This window comes from Gavialis gangeticus, unplaced genomic scaffold (genome assembly GCF_001723915.1).
Source record: "Gavialis gangeticus isolate Ggan-Ray unplaced genomic scaffold, GavGan_comp1, whole genome shotgun sequence".
Taxonomy (NCBI): domain Eukaryota; kingdom Metazoa; phylum Chordata; order Crocodylia; family Gavialidae; genus Gavialis; species Gavialis gangeticus.
The window spans coordinates 10,987,811-11,009,798 of NW_017729001.1; the positions used below are offsets into that span (position 1 = coordinate 10,987,811).

General features: G+C 47.7%; 2 protein-coding genes across 2 annotated transcripts in view; both read right to left on the reverse strand.

Annotated features, from left to right (window-relative positions):
* Positions 1-2,916, reverse strand: part of RPLP0 (ribosomal protein lateral stalk subunit P0) — a 9,122-nt gene extending 6,206 nt beyond the window's left edge. Inside the window, exons 1-6 of the mRNA XM_019506787.1 lie at positions 2,827-2,916; positions 2,356-2,461; positions 1,607-1,782; positions 1,412-1,499; positions 939-1,085; positions 407-592 (exon numbers count right to left, since the gene is read on the reverse strand). Coding sequence (XP_019362332.1) covers positions 407-592; positions 939-1,085; positions 1,412-1,499; positions 1,607-1,782; positions 2,356-2,409 — 651 coding nt within the window. The 5' untranslated portion in view covers positions 2,410-2,461; positions 2,827-2,916. The remainder of the gene's footprint in view (positions 1-406; positions 593-938; positions 1,086-1,411; positions 1,500-1,606; positions 1,783-2,355; positions 2,462-2,826) is intronic.
* Positions 2,917-8,375: 5,459 nt separating this feature from the next.
* The window catches only part of PXN (paxillin), a 31,549-nt gene continuing 17,936 nt past the window's right edge, over positions 8,376-21,988 (reverse strand). Inside the window, exons 7-11 of the mRNA XM_019506631.1 lie at positions 16,464-16,634; positions 15,937-16,110; positions 15,237-15,318; positions 14,753-14,901; positions 8,376-12,342 (exon numbers count right to left, since the gene is read on the reverse strand). Coding sequence (XP_019362176.1) covers positions 12,076-12,342; positions 14,753-14,901; positions 15,237-15,318; positions 15,937-16,110; positions 16,464-16,634 — 843 coding nt within the window. The 3' untranslated portion in view covers positions 8,376-12,075. The remainder of the gene's footprint in view (positions 12,343-14,752; positions 14,902-15,236; positions 15,319-15,936; positions 16,111-16,463; positions 16,635-21,988) is intronic.

Sequence of the window (21,988 nt, forward strand, 5' to 3'; positions counted from 1 at the left end):
AAGACGACCTCATGTTTCTAAGCATTCAAAAAATGTAGTCAGAACCCCAAACCCATTTCCAAGTGTGTGTTCTCCGTTTCCTCTGCATTTTACATGTAGCACAAGGAGAGCAAATAGTGGCAGAACACAGCATCCCTCCTGGAAGAAACTCATCTCAACTCCTATCATCTTTTCTGGACAATTCTGTTGCACAAACTCCAAGGAGAAGCAAGAATAGGGTCCCAAACAATGAGACTGCCCTGGTTATTCAGGACTGGGAGCTGTTCACTTTTGGATGATACTTGTTCCAATAGGAAGAGATAGACCTGCCCAGTCCAGCTTTAGATGAGATATCCTAGTGGCTACTCCTGTGCTCTCTGAGGACTAGATCAAGCATGGCATGCAGGCACAGGAAAGCAGCTCTTACTTCCAGGAAGCGGTTGTGCAGAGTCTCCTCAGTGATGTCCAGCACTTCTGGATTGTAAATGCTGCCATTGTCAAACACCTGCTGGATAACCAGCCCAAAGGAGAACGGGGAGATGTTCAACATGTTCAGCAAGGTGGCTTCACTGGCACCCACTTTGTCTCCAGTCTTGATCAGCTGCACGTCGCTCTGAGGAACAAGGAAAAGTAAGCAACCAGCTGCAGGGAAAACCAGACACAGAGGTAACAGTTCAAGTACACAGCACTGAAGGCTACAAGTGGGACTGAAAGACTTGCACCAAGAATGCTGAAAGAAAACAAGCTCAATGCTCGGCTGTGGTCTATAAAAATAGCAGCAGCCTGTGCAGCAAATGGTGTGTTTTCAAAAAACCATCTAGTACTAGCCTGGCAAACCAGGTGTGTACACCGGAGCATTTCACACAGGAAGCACATCTGTGCTGTGCAAGACCCTCACACCTCACCAGACAAGCTGGACCCTGTTTGCTAGCAACCACTAAACACTGCTTTGCACTCACCAGGATTTCAATGGTACCCCTGGAGATCTTTGTGGTGATGCCCAGAGCCTGGAAGAAGGAGGTCTTCTCGGGACCCAGACCAGTGTTCTGAGCTGGCACAGTGACATCACAGGGGGCAATGGCACCGGCACGAGCTGCTGCTGGCACCTAGAACCAGGAAACAGGGACAAAAAGCAAAATAATGCTCATCTCAGAAAGAACTGCAGGGTATTAACTCCTCACACAGCTCCTGAGAGACCAACATTGCCCAGTTATATACAAGACAAACAGAGACAAAAATACCTAAAACTCAGGTAGAGTCAGTTATCTAGCAGCAAAGCCAGAAGCAGGCCCCAAAAGGCGAAGAGTCTGTCCCTTCCTGCTTTCTAAACTAAGATTCATCATGAACATCCCATCTTGAGCTCCAGTCAGACCCAAGACCTTCAGGACTAGGGGTGCTACAAGGGGGTTGCTACAACACCCTCCACCTTTACCTTGTTAGCCAACAGCATGTCCCGGATCTCAGTCAGATCCTCCTTGGTGAATACAAAGCCCACGTTTCCACGGATGTGAGGCAGCAACCTGAAGGAGACACAAAAAGACACTGTTGTTCAGTTTCACTCTTTCCAACAAACTCCTCCTTGCCTGGGAAGCAGAAGCCAGGTGTGGAACAGGACAGTTTTACTCACTTTTCCAGAGCAGGGTTGTTCTCCAGGTGACCCCGGATAGCTTTGCGCATCATGGTGTTCTTCCCCATCAGCACAACAGCCTTCCCACGCAGGGACATGCGGATCTGCTGCATCTGTTTGGATCCAACGTTGTCTGCTCCCACAATGAAGCATTTTGGATAATCATCCAGTAGTTGCTACAGAGAGAACAGAAGCAAGTTAGGCAAAGAAATCCAAACCAAGCTGCTGAACAATGACATGGCCCAGATAAAGCGCACGTGAAGTTTGTGCTTGCGGTTATATATTAGTGAAGGCTGTTTTAACTCCGTGAGGAACTGACACCCGGATGACGTTACCCTTGTTGGATGTGTGGCTCTAGCGAGGAGCTGCAGTTGCCATTAGTCACATCTTTCAGAGCATGCCACACCACAATCAAACTGCTCAAATGGAAAGCAGGTGGCATGGACAGGACTCCTGTGTGGCATTTTTCTTACGCAGAAGCTGGACTTTCCCCCTCAACGCAGGCACTTTTTTCCTAGGGACCCTGCTCAACCTCCTACAGCTGCGCAGCTTGACCCCAGAGGCTGCTCCGCACAGCAGTGTCAGCCAAGTCCCCCACGAGACCGACTGCCATATGCACCCAGCTGGCAGAGCAGCTTTACAAGATGGGGGTCAGATCCACATTGGCTGGAGCAGGGCAGCAGCGCTGCCGCCCAGCCACATGCAGGGCCTTGGCGCCCACGTGCAGCCAATGACTGCCGAGCACTTACGATGATTTTCAGGAAATAGTTGGACTTCCACGTGGCTCGGTCTTCCCTGGGCATCGCGCCGGTGCTGCCAAGGATTGCCGCGGGCGGTTTAAAGACGAGGCGAGGCCTGTGGGAAACAGCAGCAGCCCACACTCAGTGCTTGTCCTGGGCACACAAGCACCGCCGGGCCGGGGCCCAGCACAGCCCGCGCCACCGGCATCGGAAGAAAATAATTGGGGGGGCGGGTGAGTGCGCGCGCATGCGCGCACTCACTCCCCCCGCAGTAAAGTCTGCGAGGGGAAGGGCTGGGGGAGCGGGGGCCTCCCCACCCCTGGGGCCCGGAGCGGAGCCAGCCTCGGCCAGAGCCCCCGGGACTCCCGCGCTCGCCCCGCCAGGCCCTGCACAGCCGGCCCCACCCCTGCCCCGCGTGTGGGGGCGGTCCCCCCTCCGACCCTCATGCTGCCCGGCCAGGCCCAGAGCCCGCGCCCTCACCTCCACGCGAGCTACAGAAAGAAAGAGTAGGCAGTGGCCCCTCCTCCTCCTTTTATATGCCGAGTCGCAGCCAATCGCCGACTGCCAGCGAAGGACGGGGCGCCTCCCCGTCCATTGGCCACGATGGCTGTCGGTAACGGGGACGAGTCGGGCTCGCCGCTGCTATTGGGCAGAAGGCTTGTCGCTCGTGAGGAAAGCATCGGCTTTTAAAGGAGCCGCAACAGCGGACGGGGCGCCGCCTACAGCTAGGGCGCCCCCTGCTGGAGAGGACGCTCCGAGGCGCCAGAGCCCGAAGCGCCAGAACCGTCACCTCCTCGCGGTCCCTGTCACACCCGACCCCGGGGCCGGTGCCTACCGGGAAGTCGCCCTGTAGCAGCCCTGATACAGCAGGGAACACGCAAGGCACCCTAGCAGGATGGGGCACCGTCCCCATAGGCTCCCCTTGAATGGGGCACAGCAGGTGGGACCAGCACAGGCCCGTGCCTGAGTCCACCAAGGGCAGATCCACAGGGTTTGGCTGGAGGGCTCAGCACTTGCACACACTCCAGCTCCTCTTGCCAGGAACCACCTGTGGTCTGAGAGGAAGGAATGATTCTTTAGAAAGCAATAGGGTGATCTGCACGGAAATGGGCAGAGTGGTGAGAGACCAAGCCGCAATGGCTGGACGGCCACCACCCAGCAGGAACCTGAGAATTGTTTGTGATCAGACTGTTTTAAGACCAAGACTCTTCTTCCAATGATGAGGCTCAGCATAGCTGCAAAATGACTTGCATTCTGACAAACAACGTAGATCCCAGTTATTGCACACAGCGTGCCTGCCAGGGAGAATCCCAATGTTTATTCCTGTGCATACATGACTGTACCAGAAATGTATGTAGTGCTTTGATTTTCCAATGGGGTCTGATCCCGATCTCTCTTTACACTAGCATAATCCAGAAGATGCTCTACTGCCATGCTGTGAATAATTAATGTTGGCGTAAGTCTAGCATGAGACCAGAATTAGACCCACGATTGTGACCATGTGAATAAACTTGTTCAAGGCCAAACCACAAATCAGGGGCAAAGCCAGGAGCTGAGCTCACACACCCAAGGATCCAAGCCTTGCAGTAGGACAGTAACTTTCCAGGTGCTTCTGGCTCTCCACTGTCCAGCCTTCTACATGGAAACCAACTATTTAAGAACAGTGGTTCCCAATCTGTGGTACAGGTACCACCAGTGGTATGCAGACAACCTGTCAGTGGTACAAGTTAACATTCATTATAATTCCTTTATATGACAAAAATTTGCTTGTGGTACTTAGGTTTGTATCATTTTAAATTGGTGTGCAATCTGTCAGAGTTTGGGAACCGCTGCACTAGAACCTACCCACAGGATAAAAGGCCCCTGCTGCAACACACATGTTAAGGCAGAGAAGACCTTTATGATTTGTAGGAGGTAGATGTAGGGAGGCAAAGACATCCTGCATAGCAGGAGGATAGTGATCCTTCCTCAGTGCTCTGTTGTTCTTACTCTATTAAACCCAACAACTGAGACAGATCTAATGCTTTGATCAGATGAATGTTGGTTCAGTAGAGGAACTCTTCGTGGTACAGTACTCTCTCTGGTTTGTTGCAGCCTGGCTTGATTAGAAAATAAACCCATTATATGCTTCAACAAAAGAGCAGCTCAGCCAGGAATGCAGAGTTTTTATTTGCTGTTTCTCTTCGAGGGGGTGTTCCTGGTGGTTCCAATCAGCCTCCCAAAGCTGGACCGAGACTCCATTTGGTCACAAGCACCAGGCAATAGAGCCAATTTTACAGGGAGCCCTTGACATTTCCCATTCTAAAAGGGCTCATTTGCACCAGAGAGTTGTGTAAGTTTACCTAGAGATGGCATCTTTAACCCTGTGCCAAAGGCTGACTGGCTGCTCAGGTTTAGCTTCAGATCAATAAGGAAGGGGTTTAATCCAAACCCAAATATGCTGCTCTTAACCCCAAGAAGCACAAGGGCAGGGGCATGTACTGATTTTAAAAACTCATTTACAATGCACTGTTGAAATTTTCCATGTAGACAAGGCCTTAGGCTTCTTTCAGCCCAGAGGATTCTATAGTACTTCAGTGTAATAAAGTCATGGCATCATTATAAGCAGTGCCGATGAGTTCCTCGTAGGGAAAAAGAGGGAAGGGCATATATCTTGGCCAAAGCAACTGAAACAAATCATAAATCTTACGAGAAAGTCAAAGTTCTTACATGTCTGCACAGGAGATGGCTCATTACTTCCTAATGGGCCATGCAGAAGGCACACAGCGAACCATGCATATTCATCTCCAGCAGCTAAAGTATGTTTCAATCCTGAAGCTCAATCTCAGAAATCAGACCCTGTGACTTCAAAAATGCTTTCTATAGGATCTGTTAGTTACACAAGTCTCCCCCTTGCCATACACGTACCTCTTTCTAAACGCTGTGTGAGAATCAAAGTGAGGATTATGCCACGAGACCCAGCCCAGGGAGGGGTTAGTAGCTCCAAGGGAAAGAGGAAGACACTTCAAACTGTTCTCCTAATGCTTTTGTCCAACTCAGCAGTTCTGTCAATGGACTCTAGAGGGAGTGATGAGACCAGGCTTTCCCCAAAGCTCCAGGCTCCCTCCCCTCCTCCCCCTTATCACAAGGAAAGGGGGCACTGGGCTTGCGATCCTCTCAGGAGACAGCCGTCACTGGGACAGGTTGTGGGTGAAAGGGTGTTCACCACACTCCTCCCACTACAAATCTGAGGGTGTTCTCTGGGATCCCTGTTCACTGACCTCCACAGAATCATACAAAAGTTGTGCTCCTAGCGGCTTCAAGAGCCCAAGGAAAGGTCATTCATTCCCATCTGAACCATCCCACAAAAAACATCTGTCTAACCTGCACCAATGACGGAGGTTCTCCCTGGGCCACCTGCTCCATCCAGGGCTTGAGCAGAGTCAGTTAGAAAGTTCTTCCTTTATCCCCTCTGCTGCAATTTAAGCACATTTGTGCTTAACAGTTCTTTTCATATTTGAAATTCCTCCTCAGTCTTCTCTGAACTAAATAATCCCAATTCTTCCAAGCTTTCCTTATGCTACAGACCTCTAATCATTTCTGTTGTTCTCCTCTGAACTCTGTCCAATTCGTCCATATCTTTCTTAAAATGTGGTGCCCAAAACTGGACACAGTACTTGGCAAGTGAGACCTCACCAATGCTGAAGAGTGGAAGAATGATACTCCAGTTAAGATTACCTAGTATGCTGTTGGCAGCTTTTGTAACAATGTTACGCTCTTGATTCATACTGTTTCTAATTCACTCCAACTCCCAACCTCCTTACAGGTAGTACTGCAGCCCAGCTAGCCATGCCCCTTCCATAGACTCTGCACTATGTACAGGAAGCCATAACCCACCTACCAGGTAGTCTATGAGAAAAGGAACATCCCTGGAGTTATCCTACAATATCCACCATATTACGTATGCCTTGAAAAGATTCATTCAGATGCTTCCTGCAAACGGGCTCAGAGAAGATGGTCGGATACTAGTGAAAAGTTCATCTCATGCCATTCTCAGTACAGTTAGCTTTCAGCAAAAACTGGAGGGTAGCTTGGAGCTTCCTGCCTTTGTGGAAGGCCCAGCTGATGCTAACACCCCTTTTCTTCGCAGCCCTCACTCAGGCAGCAACATAAAAGTAGACAAGGACAGCCCAGTTCTTCAGCTTGGGTGGTTCCACCAAGGGTCAGTACTCAGGACTCAAGTTACTTCTGCAGGAGTCAGTACCTCTACAGGACCCAGAGCAGGGAGCTGCATAGCTCACCCTTGATAGGATGAAGGGAACACTGTACTTGGAAGTGGGAACACAGTCAGAAAAGAAGAAAGTGTTACTAAAAACTATTTGTGATTTATGGTAGATCACTGAAAGTCTATAGTAATCTTTTGTTTTGTGCCTGTGAGAAGAACTGGTGAGTTTTAATCAAGTACCCACAGGCAGCAGGTATTCATGTCACAACATTCACCTCATGACAGCTGTAGTGCTTCTCCCATGGGCAGTGGCATCAGGGAAGCCAAGAAACAAATGGAAAATAGAAGACTAAACAATGCAAATTTCTCTCTGACCAAAAAGGTTGCTCCTACTCAGACTGCTTGTATGATGGAGTTTGCAACCCTCTATATTAAATACAACAGTGAAATAATCTCTCCACCTAGAATCCTAGGCCAGGAGGAAATAGCTAGTGCAAATAAATAAATAAATGGAGAAGCTGGCTTTTTTTGTACATTAAAAAAAAGAAGAAACCTTCTTATTTCACAGCCTAGAGTCCAGACACACATGCCAATAGGAACAAGCTGCGTGGTTTGTGGTCTGAGGCTATGCTAAACCAAAACAGCAGTATATTAAGCAACATATTTAATGAGAAAATAGCGTATGAACAGGGTCACGTACTGGTACTCAAAAAACTGCACTCTGCCTTCCATGTAGTTGTAAGCTGTAACTCATGGACTTTAAACACTTATAGAAAACCTTTGGATTTCCTACATATAATGCACACTGTGTCAACAGTCAAGGATTAACCAACTTGGGAGCATTTTAATCGTAGGCATTATTGTGTCTGGGCTATTGCCTGCCACCCAGAAGCTGCTGGTACACTGTGATTCCGACTTGGGAATTTTAATAACTTAGCTCAGGTTGCAGATCTATAAAGGCCACTTCATTTTCTTCATATCCTCGACTCAGAGATCTGGAGAAGTGATTAAACCAGTTCCTCTTAGGGCAAACTGGGAGTTAACTCAAGCCTCCATAAGAGGGGGTGGAGATTTATTCTTTATTAAAAACAGCTTTCCCGTGAGCTCAAGTTCTCTGAATTATTTGTGCATACTATTGTGTGCAGGGTCATATTCAAGGCCCTGTTTTTATTTGCTTCATATCTCGTGAAGGTCCCAGTCCCAAAGCTAGGCCTTTCTGTCTGCTGTTTGTGTGACTATGATTGCACTGTACAGGCCCCATTAGACTGAGCTACTTGAGTCAAAGATTATGCTTTCTGTTTGGCCTTGTGTATTTTTTTTCTCCTGCAGACACCCTATATAGCAAAGGTGCCACATGAAATGACAGGATGAGTAGAAGCACAGATGTACGTTGCACACATGCACATACAGGACGTTGCTGTACAGCCCAGGAGTTTCAAATATGGATTATTTGCGGTTGCAGTCAGCAAGGTCACAGTGTCTGAGGATCAATGGTTGTGCAGTACACTTTCTCACCAATGGACAGGTAGTTTATTAAATAGCGCCGGGACACAATAAGATCAGTATATTCCACTGAGGCAAGGCGCTAAGAGAAGAATATGTGTGTCCAACTCATGCCTGCTTGTTGCACAGCCCACAAATGTCTTTTACTGACCCTAACTATATGGCTGAGCAGTTAGGTTTGCAGTTTCTAACACATTTTCTCTGCTGTTGCCAGAGGTCATTTTGGTTTCTGGACTGTGGAATGCAAGAGAAGTTACACACCAGCAGTGCTCTGGACCATTTCACAAGCTTTAGGGTTACAAAGGACTGAAACAAACTCAAGTGAAAATAATGGTAAAAATTTTATTAGCATAATTGCAGGAATTTTAAATGGAAAAAGCAGAGTTAGAAGTTTACAAAGGGGAAAAAAAAAACAGATAACTGTCGACCCAGAGGGGAAATTCCCCCAAACCAGTCAGGACATGATTTGACTGAGACCTGCCTATCCTGATAGCTCTCTGGTTGTAATGCAAGAGTTCATCAGGTTAGGAGATCGCTGTAAACAGAGCACTAATGCCTTTAAAGAGAAAGTTATGGTAACCCTAAAAAAAACCCAAAAAAACCCACCTTCCAAAGAAACAGTGCTGTGTCTGAGCTTAACTTGCCTTGAGCGTGGAGCTCCAAAACCCTTCCCACTTGCAGATCCTTTGCTTCTCTGAGAGGATGTGTACTGTGTACACCTTGCTGTATTCAGTTTAAGCCCTGGACAACATCATCTTGCAGCCTTCCAAAGGCACATACTTGCCTACCCTCTCCAAAACCCACCCCCTCATGTCCTAGTAACTGCAACAGCACATCACTACAACTTGCTGGTTCTCCCTCTAACACTATCAGCATCTAGCAGGTGTACACTTGCTAGATACTGCCAATCATCCTGGGGCAATCCTAGCACATAGATCTTTTCAGTTTGCTCCATGCAGCATCTTGAATGTTCCACTCTAAACTGCACTGAAATTATTACTAAAAATGGGCATTTCTGGCCCTCCTACTGGCAGCAGATATCTTAAGGGAAAATGACACTTGGTGATAACCATGAACACAGCATCCCAATATGGAAGAGCACAAACCAGTTTAAATCCCAGGAAAAGCTCTCAAATTTTTACTTAGCCAATAATGTTTGTGGGAGACTGTTAAACCTTTATTAAAGGAAGTGTGTATGAAACCTTTTTGCTTTGCTGACATGGCATACTGCAGCATCACTTTCCCTTTCTGTAGCAGCTTCCATCCAAGGTTCTCGAAGCACTTCAGAAAAATAAATGTGAACTGAGCCTCAACACCCCTGTGAGGTAGGTTAAGTATTATTACCCCTATTTTACAGATAGGGAAACTGAGGCACAGAGAGGCTACACAGAGCATCACAGAAAAACTGGCAGAGCCAGAAACAGAACCTTGATCTCCTGATTTCCAGTCCAGTGCTCTGGCCACAAGGATATTCCCCCTCCCAGGCAGGTCAGAACAAGTGTCAGTTTCAGCAACATGGCCACAAAGAAAGCTCAGAAATCCCCATTTCAAGTCAACCTAACTTCAAAAAGAAAACAATTTACTTATTGTGTCCTGCCTTGTGAACTTTCCAAAAGCTGTGTTCAGCCCAGCTGGAGTATCTTTTAGTTCTACCACTTGTTCCTCAAACCCCATTGCTTTCACAACCACAAACTGAGGCTCACTTATATGGGAAACCAGTGAGAAACAGACCCAGTTATTCAAGCAAGATAGTGAAGCACTGAGAGAAGGTTACTTGAAATAGGAAGTGAGGACCTCTCTATTAAAACAAGGGTTTGTTTCTTACACAGTCAAATCTCAAAACTTTCTGTGCCTTTTCCAAGTTCAAAACTAACCATCTTAATGTTATACACCTTAATAATAAACACACTCCAGCTTTCTAGAGTAATGCTACAAAACACTCTGTTTATTTCTGCTGCTTTGGCTATTATTGTAGAACACTGCAGCGTTTTTTATGTAATACTTTTTACCTTTCTATATCACCCTCCATCTAAGGTTGTGGGTGTAAAAGCGCTGTTGCAAATATGAATTGAGCCTCACAACAACCCCATGAGACAGGGGATCACTGTCCCCATTTTCTAGATGGGGAAATCAAAACCCAGAGAGATTAGCCGACAGGCCCAAAACAATATAGCTCGTCAAGAACAGATTTCAGATCTCCTGATTCCTGGTCCTATGCATTTAGCCATAAGGCTGGCCTTTCCTCATGTGGGCAGGACTCACCCTTCACTCTGATTGCTGATGGCTGAAGAGAAGGGAAACTCTCAAGGTGAAGCTTTGAGCTATCCCACTCTGCAGTATGCAGCACTGAATTAAGACTCACATTTGCTTCCTGGAAAGTAGGCTTGAGGAGAAAAGCAGGTCATTCAAATACAGCAGTTTACAGGTTACGAAAAAAAAAATCATTCCAGGTGATCCATGAAGGGAAAAAAAAAAAAAAAAAAAGCTATTCACAGATCATTGGCTTGTGCTGGAAAAAAATAAGTCACATTCCCTTCCCCACAAATTCCAGATCCCTCCCAACTCCCAATAAAAAGAAAATACTTAATGTTAATAGTCAGCTTTAACAAAGCATTGAGGTTAAAGACACAGTAAACCAGCACAACTGATGCACTGGCTGAAATAGTACAGTGAGATATAAAAGCTGCTTTCTTAAAATCACTTCAAAACCAATTTCTGTATAAGAGGATTAAAAGTAAATCAGATATGAATTCAAACCTCAGTGTAGAAACCTACAGTTCTTATCAAAGACAGGATACAGTATTCAGGTTGATAGCAAAATGCCAAGTGTGTCACGCACACCAGACCCAAGGGACTTGTTATACCAGTAACAGTCAATATAAAAGATTATTGCTCTAGCATCTCTCAGTAGAACATAGTTTCAGAGCAAGGAAAAGGAAGGTATCAAGGAGGGCTGACAGGCCTGATCAGCAAACAGCAGAGAGGAAAAATAAAGGCTCCAAAGTCTCTTTGTTTTTTGCTAGCCTCTTTAAAAAAAAAAAGAAAGAAAAAAAGAACCAGAGAGGCTTTTCACTTAGCAAGCTTCAGGCCAAATTCACCACACAAGCCACACTCACACCAGGGAGTGGAAGGGTCAAGCCCTCCCACTTCTCTGCATGCTCTTAATAATTAGTTGCTACCAGCCTGTTCCTTTCTTCTGGGAGCAGCAAACTTGGGGAGCATATGCCCTCTGCAATCATGGGGAGTGCAGGATGCACAGCACAGCACAGCACAGAATACAGGCTGTGACACTCCCGCCAAAGGCTGGGGGAGCAGGGAAGGGTTTCTCCACACACGTCCTGCTCCAGCATGCTGAGGAGAGGGAAAAATGATAGAAACTAGAAAATAGAGCAACCCCTTTAAGAAAAACAAGTGGCATCAATTCCCTGCAGTGTTATGGGACCAGAAGGGACATCACTGCAGGGTCTTTAAGGCTGCCTGGGCCAACACTCCAAGATGCCTAGATCCTGTGTGTTCCACTGAGCACTGCCAGGGCAGCACAGAGGTCACAGCACAGCCCTTGCTGTGCAGCTATTGCTCAGGTTGCACAGTATTCAAAAGTCCCAGAGAGAGAGAAAGAGGGGAAATGTCACCAAAGGAACAAACGCACTGTTGGGAAGCGTTGCATTTTGGCTGTCAGAGAGCTGACAAGGCTGGACTGTGCTCACATAGCTTGACCCAGCCCCCTCCTGGAGAAAGGAGTCTCCTTGCCAAAGCCTTCAGGCTCACCTCAGCTGTCAACAATCACACAAGCTTTCATGACAGGTCTCAGCATCTCCCTGCTGAAATACACAGCAAGGCTATTTCCAGTTTAATGGTCCTTCTTGTCTCTCTGGATCTACTGCCTGTCTAGCAGCACTGAGCATACCCTTGCCCCCCCACCCCCACCCCCAAGCAAGGTTTTTAAATCACAGTAATGTTCAGAGAGACTGGACTGCCTAGTGGCTGACAGAAAGATGCTCAGGTCCCCGTCTATGATGGCTCTAACAGAAGAGTTTGAGGAAGCAGTTCTGACAGTACGGCTTGTCGTTCTGTTCCTTGAAGGTTCCTTTGTTGAGCTGCTTGAGGCAGAAGGCACAGACAAAGTGTTCTGGGTGAAATTTCTTGCCCATTGCAGTGATGCAGCGTCCGGTGATGGGCTTCTGGCAGCCAGAGCACAGCGAGCCACGGCGTTCGTGGTAATGCACCTCACAGTAGGGCTGCCCATCGTGCTCAAAGAAGCTGCCATTGATGAATGGCGTGAAACATTCCTGCAAGAGGAGGAAGCAAAAGGGCACTGACTGACATGGCAACCTAGGGATACTGGCAGCTCCACAGTCCATGCCTGTGCCCTGCCAGGCACATAGCTGCCCAGTGCAGAAGTGGGAAGTGTGAATCATCTATATGCTACAGGTGGGGGAAGGGAGCTGCAAACACCATACTGCCAAAGAGCTGAGCTATACCCAACAGAAACGGGGTCACTGATTGGAAGCTGACAGACAGATGAAGCAGCCAGGAAGTTGAATAAAGCCATACCCTGTATGCAGTTCAGTTCCTGTCCCCCAGATTAGCTTCAGTAACAAAAGGAAGGTGTAAATACTATACTATACACACACACTTGTTAAGTGTTCTCAGTCACTTCATTCTTGATCTATATCTATGTGTATATATCTCTCTATATATACACGTATGTATATATAGAGAGAGATATCTGTATGATCAAAAACAAAGCAACTGAAAACACTTCACAGAAACCAGCAGTGGCCTTTCTAGCCCTAGTGAGTTGGCAGGGGAGAGAACAAACCCCTCCCATGAAGGAGCTGTGACCACAGCTAGTTCTCCACCTCCAAGCCTCAGCCCAGCTCCACCATGTGACAGGCAGGGGAGCTTGGCCTTCCTGCTGTGTACAGGGTTACAGGAGGTAAGAGGCAGGGCACACCTCATCATACTGAGGCTGCTCTGCAGTGAGAACAGGAAGCTCAGTTATTGGCAGAGAATAACGGATGTGATTATGGAAGTTTCTTTTTCATGCTGAAGCAACTCCAAGCTATCCACATGCAAGAGTTGCTTCACCCCTAAAATGAAGCTGCTTCTGGAGATGGTGGTTGGCAGCACTAAGCAAGCATGGGTGGGGGAGACCGCAATGACAGTCAGCAGCAGAGCTGAGAATACAAGAGCTCCAGAATCCTGGTTTTGTGCATCAATCTCAAGGCCACGCTTCTTGGGGGGGGGGGGGGCAGACACAGACCCAAGCAGACTGTCACAAATGCACACACACACACTTAGTTACAGACACATGCAAAGTGTGATACACATGCTGGTAGCCAGCAGCATGCACATAAAGCAAAGCATGCATCCTTGCACATGGGAAACTAAATGGATTCCAGCTGTCCACAGCACTGAGGGATACTGGGCCCCAAAGACCAGCACTTTCCAAAAACAGATGCTGAGAGCAGTAAGCCACTCCCCTCCATATTTTACAACAGGGCTGAAAACTGACCTTCACAACAGAAGGGGAGACTCCTTCCCTTGAGATCTGGAAGGTATCATTTCCAGCCCCATTAAACATATGCAGCATGGCAGCATGAGGCACAGAGCACAGGATCTCACATGCAGAAACAAAGCCTGAACTTGGATTCAGGGGCTTCTTGGCTGCCACTAGCAAATTGCTAGATGGTCAGTTTGCTAGTGGCAACTGCCTCACTTGCAGGAGTCTTTAAGCAACACAGTTTTAAAGTGGCATCAACAAAGTCCTTTACAGTTTATTCAGGCAATAGTTGGCTGCTCTGCAGCAGAGAGAGGTGAATGGACCAGTGGTCTGCTCAGAGCTTCTGAGCCTCAGATTCTGTTTCTCATCCTAGACTTGGCCATTCTGTTTCATTCTCCAAAATACTGACCAATCCCTCTCCACTTCTAGTGGTCTTGGCAGAATTAATATTGCAAGGCTTTTTGAAAAAAGTGCCAGGTATTTAATCTGCAACATTACAGTTTTTGATGCTATACTGCATTATATTCACACTTCACAGCTATTCCACTGGGTTGCACTTTAGTTTGCATAGGTCAGTCTCATTAGCGTATGTTTTCAGAGCAAGTGTGAAAGGCAGTGCTTAAAGAAAGCCACTGGAAAAGCCAGTTTATCTGTGAACTGCTACAAAAGCCTATTATTACAACTAAGGGACAAAAAAAGAAAAAGAAGTGAGGCATCTAGATCAGTGGTTTTCAACCTTTTTAGTACCACAACCCACTTGTAAACATCAATGGCCAGTCCCGACCCAGTGCCCCTCATTCCTGATCCACTGCCCCCAGGCCTCAGCCCCCCAGTATTGTGGGGAAGGGGGTCAGTGTGTGGGGTGGGAAAGGGAACTCTGCCAGCCTGCAAGGGAAAAGCCAGTTTCCCATGTTTTCCTCCTTTAAAGAAGAATCCATTTTTAAAGTTTGTTGATTCATTTTAAAAAGTTTTTCTGTAACCCTTTCATATATTCTTGTGGCCCACTTTTGGGTCATGACCCACAGGTTGAGAAATGCTGATGTACATAGACTGAGGAGCAAGAGAGCACTTTGTTATGGACACACTGCACCTTGTGGAACTGGCTCCCGTTTCAGCAGAGAGAATGATCAAGTACCCACCTACTAGCAACGAGAGGGATAACATAACAGCAGCAAAAGGCTGGGCTCTCTTACCCGACAGACAAAGCACTCAGGGTGCCAGAGAGTATTCAAGGCAGAGATATAGTTTTCCAGGATGGCCCGGGCACAGCCTCCACACTTAGGAGCGAACATGTCAAAGTAATCCTTGCGGCAATAAGCTTTGCCATCCTTCTCATGAAATCCTGTTAAGGCCACAAGGGAAAGACAGAGCCAAACAGCATCAGTTCTCGACCCTCACCCAAGCAAACACCCCGCCAGCCTCTCTGAGCATAAGTGCATGGCTAGGGCTCCCAGTCAAAGATGACAGAGCTATCCCTTATTTTGCTGCCTACACTTCATGTCCTCCAATCCCCTTGTAGGGGCAGGGACTGCTGCTAGCTTCCACCCCAGATTGCAGCCCTCTACTTCAGTACCCTTAGTTTTCTCCATTACTTGCAAAGTACCCCTTACATCAAAACTCTTTGTTGCTCCCATCTCCCATCCAAGATAACAGATTTTCTGCAAACACAAGTTGTACCTTCAGGTCCAAAAAAAGCTCCACACTGTGCACAAAAGAAGTGTTCTGGGTGCCAAGTCCTGTCCAAAGCGGTCACCACTTTCTGTTTGGAAGAAATTATGAACAGTCAGTCGGTGGCTTCAACTGAGGGGTGGGGGAATGAGGGGGCAGGGAGAGGGAGTGAGAAAACCACCACCAGCAAAGCTGACTGCAGGAAGCACGTATGCTTAAAACGGCTAAGTGAGACCCCTCCACAAAGCTTCAACTGCCCTTACAAGGTACTGTATACTACTTCTTCCCTCTACCCTTGGCAGGACACCAGGCCCTAGGCAGTGGTCTGAAACACCATCATGCCTCATTAAATTGTATCCCAGTGAGAAAAGCTAAGGTGTATATCATGGAATGAAGGTGAATACACCCTAATAAATTAACCAAGTTGAGTTACAACAGGGAGAAGCACAACCTGCCCTCTTACTGCAGGACCCTAATGCAGACGTTGGAGACAGCTAAACAGGATCCAAGTTTTTTCCCTCTAAACACTGGGCATACAGGAAAAGCAGGGGTGCCAAGATGGCAAGAGAAGCTTTACCAGGGACAGGTGGAGATGTGCCTATGTAACTTGATCCTCAAGCCCACAACACAGCAATAGACTTCTCCCTTTGCAAGCCCCACATAGAGTCCTACTGCTGATGCACAGACACAGGAGTTGGCTCAGACTCACATCAAGGATGGGGCCGTTGCAGTAGTAGCAGCGAGGGGAGAAGAGGTTATGATAGTCCTTCTCACAGTAGGGCTGACCATCACGCTCAAAGAAGTTCCGCGACCCAATCTCCTCCTGGCAGTGGGTGCAGACGAAGTGCTCTGGGTGCCAGGTTTTCCCCATGGCTGTGACAACCTGCAAGGAAGAGAGAGCAGTTATGAAGGATGATTCCACCTCTTTGCCTGGGCAGGTCACATGACAAGACATTGTGTGTGGAGGTCAGCACAAATGAGAAGTTCTACCACTCAGGTGAGCCCTAGACTAGGATAGCATGAAAACTGAATTACCTATCATCTCAGAAGAGGGCAGTCAATCCCTCAAGGACAGGGGCAGAGGTCACTGGAGGAGCTTACAGCATACCTGGCCAGTGGATAAAGAGTACTTCAGTTTCTCCAACATCTTCTGTCCCTTTCATCTCTGACACAGCCCACCCCACTACAGCCAGCTGTAGCCCAAATTTTAACAATAAGATGGTTTCTCTGACGCACCTGTCCAGCAATAGGCTTCTTGCAGGCTCCACAAACACCTTTGGCAACAGTCGCTACTCCCAGTTTGTTCAGGTCAGACTGGAGGCTTCCCAACATGGTGTCCAACTGGCTGCCTGGTTTGGGGAGTGCAGATGGAGGGGAGCCACCCCCAGCTTTCCCCTGAGCCATGAACTGTAAACAGAAAGAAGCCAGAGATGTTGAAGTAAACTCTGTAGCGCTCCTCAGGAAAAGTCCTGCAGTCTCTCTCCTTCCTGGTCTTCAGCTGCCCTGCATGTGGACAGACCAGGAGTCACTAAGAGGAGGCTAACAAGTCTGCAGAAGTCAGTGAGAATCAGGATCAGGTGCAGAGATGCACTCTGCCCAAATGAGGGTGTGAGCTGCTGACCACAAGCATGATGTAACAAAGCCCCCAGGACCTACATCATCAGAGCCCTGAGGAGTGGGGATTTGGCTTTCCTTTCCCTCCCATAAAGCAGAGATTACCAGCACACCACAAGCAGCTGCTTCAGCACAATGCTCTTTAAGCCTCTGATGAAGTTTTCCCTTTGCCTCATAGGTTCCTGGCTTGCTTACAAAGAGAGAGACGAGCTCCAAATGGTTCCCTAGCCTTGTGTCCCCACCCCCCTCACAGTTGTTGCTGTCTCTCCGTTTCTAATCTCCCCTCTCCCTTACAATCTCCTTTCCCTCTCCCAGTTCTCCTTGTCCATGATTTTTGATGCATTGCCTCCCTTTTCTTCTCATTCCTTCTGCACGTTTCTTGCTCCCTCTGTGCCTTTGGGTAGCTCTGACCTCATGCTTCAGCTACGTCAAGAGCTATCCGAGGAGCAGGAAAGGAAGGGGGTCGGCTTTCAACCAATCACCTGTTTCTCTTCCTGCAGATGTGCCAGCACATTTGCTATGTGTATGCACCCAGGCATATTCTTGAGAGGGGAGGACAGCAGGGTGAGAGTGGTAGACATGAAACACTGCACTCTCCATTTAAGAGATCTGCATGTGACTAGAGTCAGCCTGAGAGAGATCTTGACACACCCCCTTTTGGAATAATCTCAATAAGTACTTGGAAACACTTTCCACCAGGGCAGGGTGGGAGAGGGGTGGAGATATATTTCCTTTAGCAAGAGGGGACAAGGGAAGTGGAAGTGTCCAGACATATACAATGTAGGCTCTATTTGGATACTGAGGCCATCCAACCTCTAAGCATTACAAAGGTGAACTCTGAGTTCTCTACATCCTGTTAGAATGTAAAGTGCAGGCCATATTAACTGACTTTGGAGGGCAATAGCAGCAGTCATGTTTACTAAGAGTGCCAGCTATGCTATACTCTCAGGGAAACTGAAGGGCATGCAGGACACTTGTTTCATCTCTTATTAAAAGAGAAACTAGATGATCACAAAACAAACACGTCTGTGGAAAATGTGCAGGGCTGAAGAACTAGAGCAATCTAACACCTGAGCTCCTCCCTCAGAACCAATGGGAAAGGCAGGCAGAAGAGCTCTGCAACGCTGGCTAGAGGCACATTCCACCACCCCCAAAGGGGAAAACTTCCCATCCTGTCTCTAGTGGCATTAGGCCTTGACTCACTTACTCAGTGAGTGTCCAGCACTGGCTTCCATTTGTTCATAGGAAAAAAAATGACAAGAACAACAAACCAAATATCTGCACTCTACATTTTGCCTCTCCTGCTTCATACCAGTGTCCTGGAATCCAGGAGAGCGGTAGCTGAAACCAGATGAAACCAAATGCATACCCCTATCTACAGTCCCCCTTCCTCTCGTCAGCCACTCCTTGAAGAGCTACTTCTAGCAGTCCAGCATCACAAAATATGTCCAGGCTGCAGCCAAAAGTTGTATCTCGGCCATCCTGATCCCCTCCCCTCCCAAAACCCTTTCCTCTGAAAACAGATTTACAGCACTAATGGAAGTTTCCCCAAACCCAAAGTTACAGGGAGGGAACTTCTCTCTATGAAAAAAGTGGTCAGTGGAGAGCAGATGAGACCCTGACTCTGAGCTGCATAGAGCAGAGTTGTGGATACTTGGTACCAATCCATCTGGACAGATTATAATGCAGCAGCAAAAGAGCACAGGTTGAGGACAAGCTATGTATTTAATCTACATTTGCACCTTATGCTCTGGTCTCTCTGCACAGACCACATTTTTACTAGACAGCTGCTTTCACAATCTGATCCCTAGAGCACCACAGAGCCAACAAAAAAAAAAAGAAATCACAATACAAACATGTGGCTGCGCATATGCTGCAGTGGAGGGGCACAGAGGAGGGACTCCATCAAGAGAACCACGTGATTCCTCATCCTGGCCAGGGGCCTGTGGCCATCGTGCAGGGTGCGCAGAACCAGACTAGAAATGGACAAATGAGAAGAGATGCATCGCTTAGAGAGGGGACGGTACTGAATGGAATGCAAAGTGACAGCAGCAGAGCACTCCCATTCCTGCCCAAGGGACCATGCGAGCCACCAAGCAACAGCTGACCTCTGTGCAGGCACTGATCATCTCAATGAAGGACCAGACAGATACGCCCCGTACTGGTTGTACAGCATCCTTAACTAGCCCAGGGATGCAGTTCCTTTGGAAATGGTTCTGCAACCTGTACACACAACACTATGTCTGCACTTTGTAGAGAACAGATCAGCGTGGCCCCATTAGAATAGTCCTATCAGCGAACACCACAGCCACACTTCATACAAATGCTCATGCAAAAGCTCTTCATATTCCTGCCCTAATTTACAAGGTCTGGCATTGCTCTCGAATTCAGCACCACACCCCATAACACAGTAGACCATGCCTAGAAAAACATCAATCCAGCATTCACAGCAACAGGAGCTCAGTCTAAGGGGCAGCTTGAAGTACTGCTCAGGCCAGAACCACAGCTTTGGCAAGAGCAGCTTAAAAGCTTGTCATGCTGAGACAGGAAGTAGAAAGGGTGTCCTGCCTTCTCAAGGGGGCATGGCCCACGGGGTGGTCGCGTGGCAAGAGGATTGCTATGCCGAGCCAGCGGTGGAGTAGAAATCACCTGCAAAGTATGACAACAATTTGTGATGCAGAAGGGCCTCCTGCTTGCAACCAGAGATTGAAGCCATACTGCACTGGCTGGTGCATACAGCCCACCTGGTACTGGACTAAATCAGACCTGCTCAGGGAGCTTTGACTTCCCAAAATTTCAGGCAGCATTCCCACTAGGCCTGAGGAATGTGACAGTCAAGGCAGCTATTTACTGCCTTGCACCACACCCAAGCCCCTCTGAATCCTCACTGAGCAGGTCCAGACAGATGGGCTTCCAGGAATATGTGGACTGGGTGTTCAGTTTCTCTTTCTGGTTCTGAGATTCCTTCACACTTTTCCCCAAACCCGCAATGCCATACTATGGAAGGGAGCATGGGGACCTAAGCTAATGGAGTAGATTCCTTCAGCTCAATAAGGAGAGCCTTTTCCCACATGTATATGGCCTGGAGGTAGAGGAGTTGTATATACAACTGCAAACCATTACATGGCACATACTTCTCCCCCTGTTAGAGAGGTCTACATTGGAAAGAAAAAACAGCTATCAATATCTCTGAAGCTGTCTTTTCTAGAATGAATCAGGGTCATACCTCACCCAAACTCTAAACCCTTAACTCAAAAGAGTTGAGGTTGGGCGTAATAGAAAAACTTGTGTTCTTCACTTAGCAGAGCAGTTGCAATGAAAGGAGGCATGCCTGCATTGGTGGAAAGAATGGATCTGCATCAGTCTGACACCCAACAGAAACTACTGCCTTCACAGGAACAATCTGGGCTTGGGGAGGATGGAACAATCTAGGATCTTCAGAAGGAGGAGTGCCCACAACAGATAGTTCTTGGTAGTCATCAGAAGAAGTCTCCCACTGGAACAGAGGCTGGGGAGGCAGGCTGAAGGAGGCAGAGACTGGACTAGGTGCTGGGGCAGATGGTATGTAGGAAGACTGTAGTGGAGGTGGGGGTGGGGGTGCGGGTGGAACAGGAAAAGAAGAGGGAATGGCTTTGGCAGGGACCATCTTTGCTTCTTTAGGACGCTGAAGTGGGGGAGAGGGTGGAACAGAGACCGTTCTTCTCAAGGGGGCTGGGGATTCTGGAGGAATTATAACCTAGAAAGAAAGGAAGGAGAAAGGTGAACAAATTTGAAGAGGAACTGATAAGCACTTCCTGCAACAGGTCAGGCAGCACAGAACAGGCAATAACTCAGTGCTCCTCTACTTCCCTTGCACAATCACTATTTCACAACAGAGCAGAATACAAATGTAAGTTGTAAATACAGACACGAATGTCATTTTCAACAGCACTTAATCTGAGGAAAAAAACAGTGTCTGGAGAAGATGCTGAGCAACAACTTGCCTGGCTATCACAGTCTCAGGGCAGGGTCCTCATCTTACACCTAAAACACCATGCACAGCTACAGTGCCATGAAAAGAAATAAGTCAGGTTTGCTTCCCCAGAATGGAGAGAAAACAAAACCCACTTGAGTGTTTCATAATATCCAGACCTCCCATGCACACAGCACTATCCTCCTAAGAGATCACCTGCTTTAATGCTAGGACTCGAGTCTCCTGTGATCCAAAATGGAATCAGTGCTAGGACAGAGGAGAGTCAGATCCTCAGTCTCTTCCACTCAAAAACCTACATCACACCTCTATTACAGACCTTCTCTACAAGGAACATGGGAATCCCCAGTACAGTAGACCCCTGATTTATGCAATTCCGACTTAAGCGTGTCTTGCATTTAGGCAATTTTTTTATTAGGGTCCGGACTGCAAAATGCCCCTTGAGATGCGTGTCATTTGTGTATATACGCAAACGCTCGTGAGATTCACGTATATACGTGAACGCCTCACAAGATTTGCAGGCGGAATCAAGAGGAGCTGTGCCGCCACTGCGGTAGTGGCATCTCAAGATGCATAAGTGAGACGTGCCTCCTAAAGGCAATTCCGCTGAGAAAAGGGGGGAAAAAAAACTGTGACTAAGGTATGTCTGGGGTATGCAACCCCTCACTATTCTATTATTTCCTATGGGGAAAGTTGTCCCAACTTACGCGAATTCAACTTACGCAAAATTCCCCTGGACCGTAATACTCGCGAAAGTCGGGAGTCTACTGTACGTTTTTACCCTCTACCTTCTCTACTTGCTGTCCACCATCCTGCTGCTCCCTCTGTGGCCTGGCAGTGATAATAACCCCCTCGGTCAGCCAGTCGTCCTGATTCTTCCATTCTTCTGGTTCCTGTTTGCTGATGCCCAGTTTGTCCTGTAGCTCTTCAATCAAGCGATCCTGGGACTCAGTCTTGTGAAATATGGCTGGGCCTAGCTTACGCCTTGGGGAAAGGTCACGATACATTGGATGCACATTTAAGGTCTCTTTTGTCCTCTTGATTACAGATTTTATCTGAATGACAAGGTAGGAGTTTCAGAATGAAAAGAGCACTGCAACAGCAAGCCCCACGATGCAGCAGCAGCACAAACAAACCATTAGTGACAACTGTGAGCAGGAAGAGTGATGGCATTTAT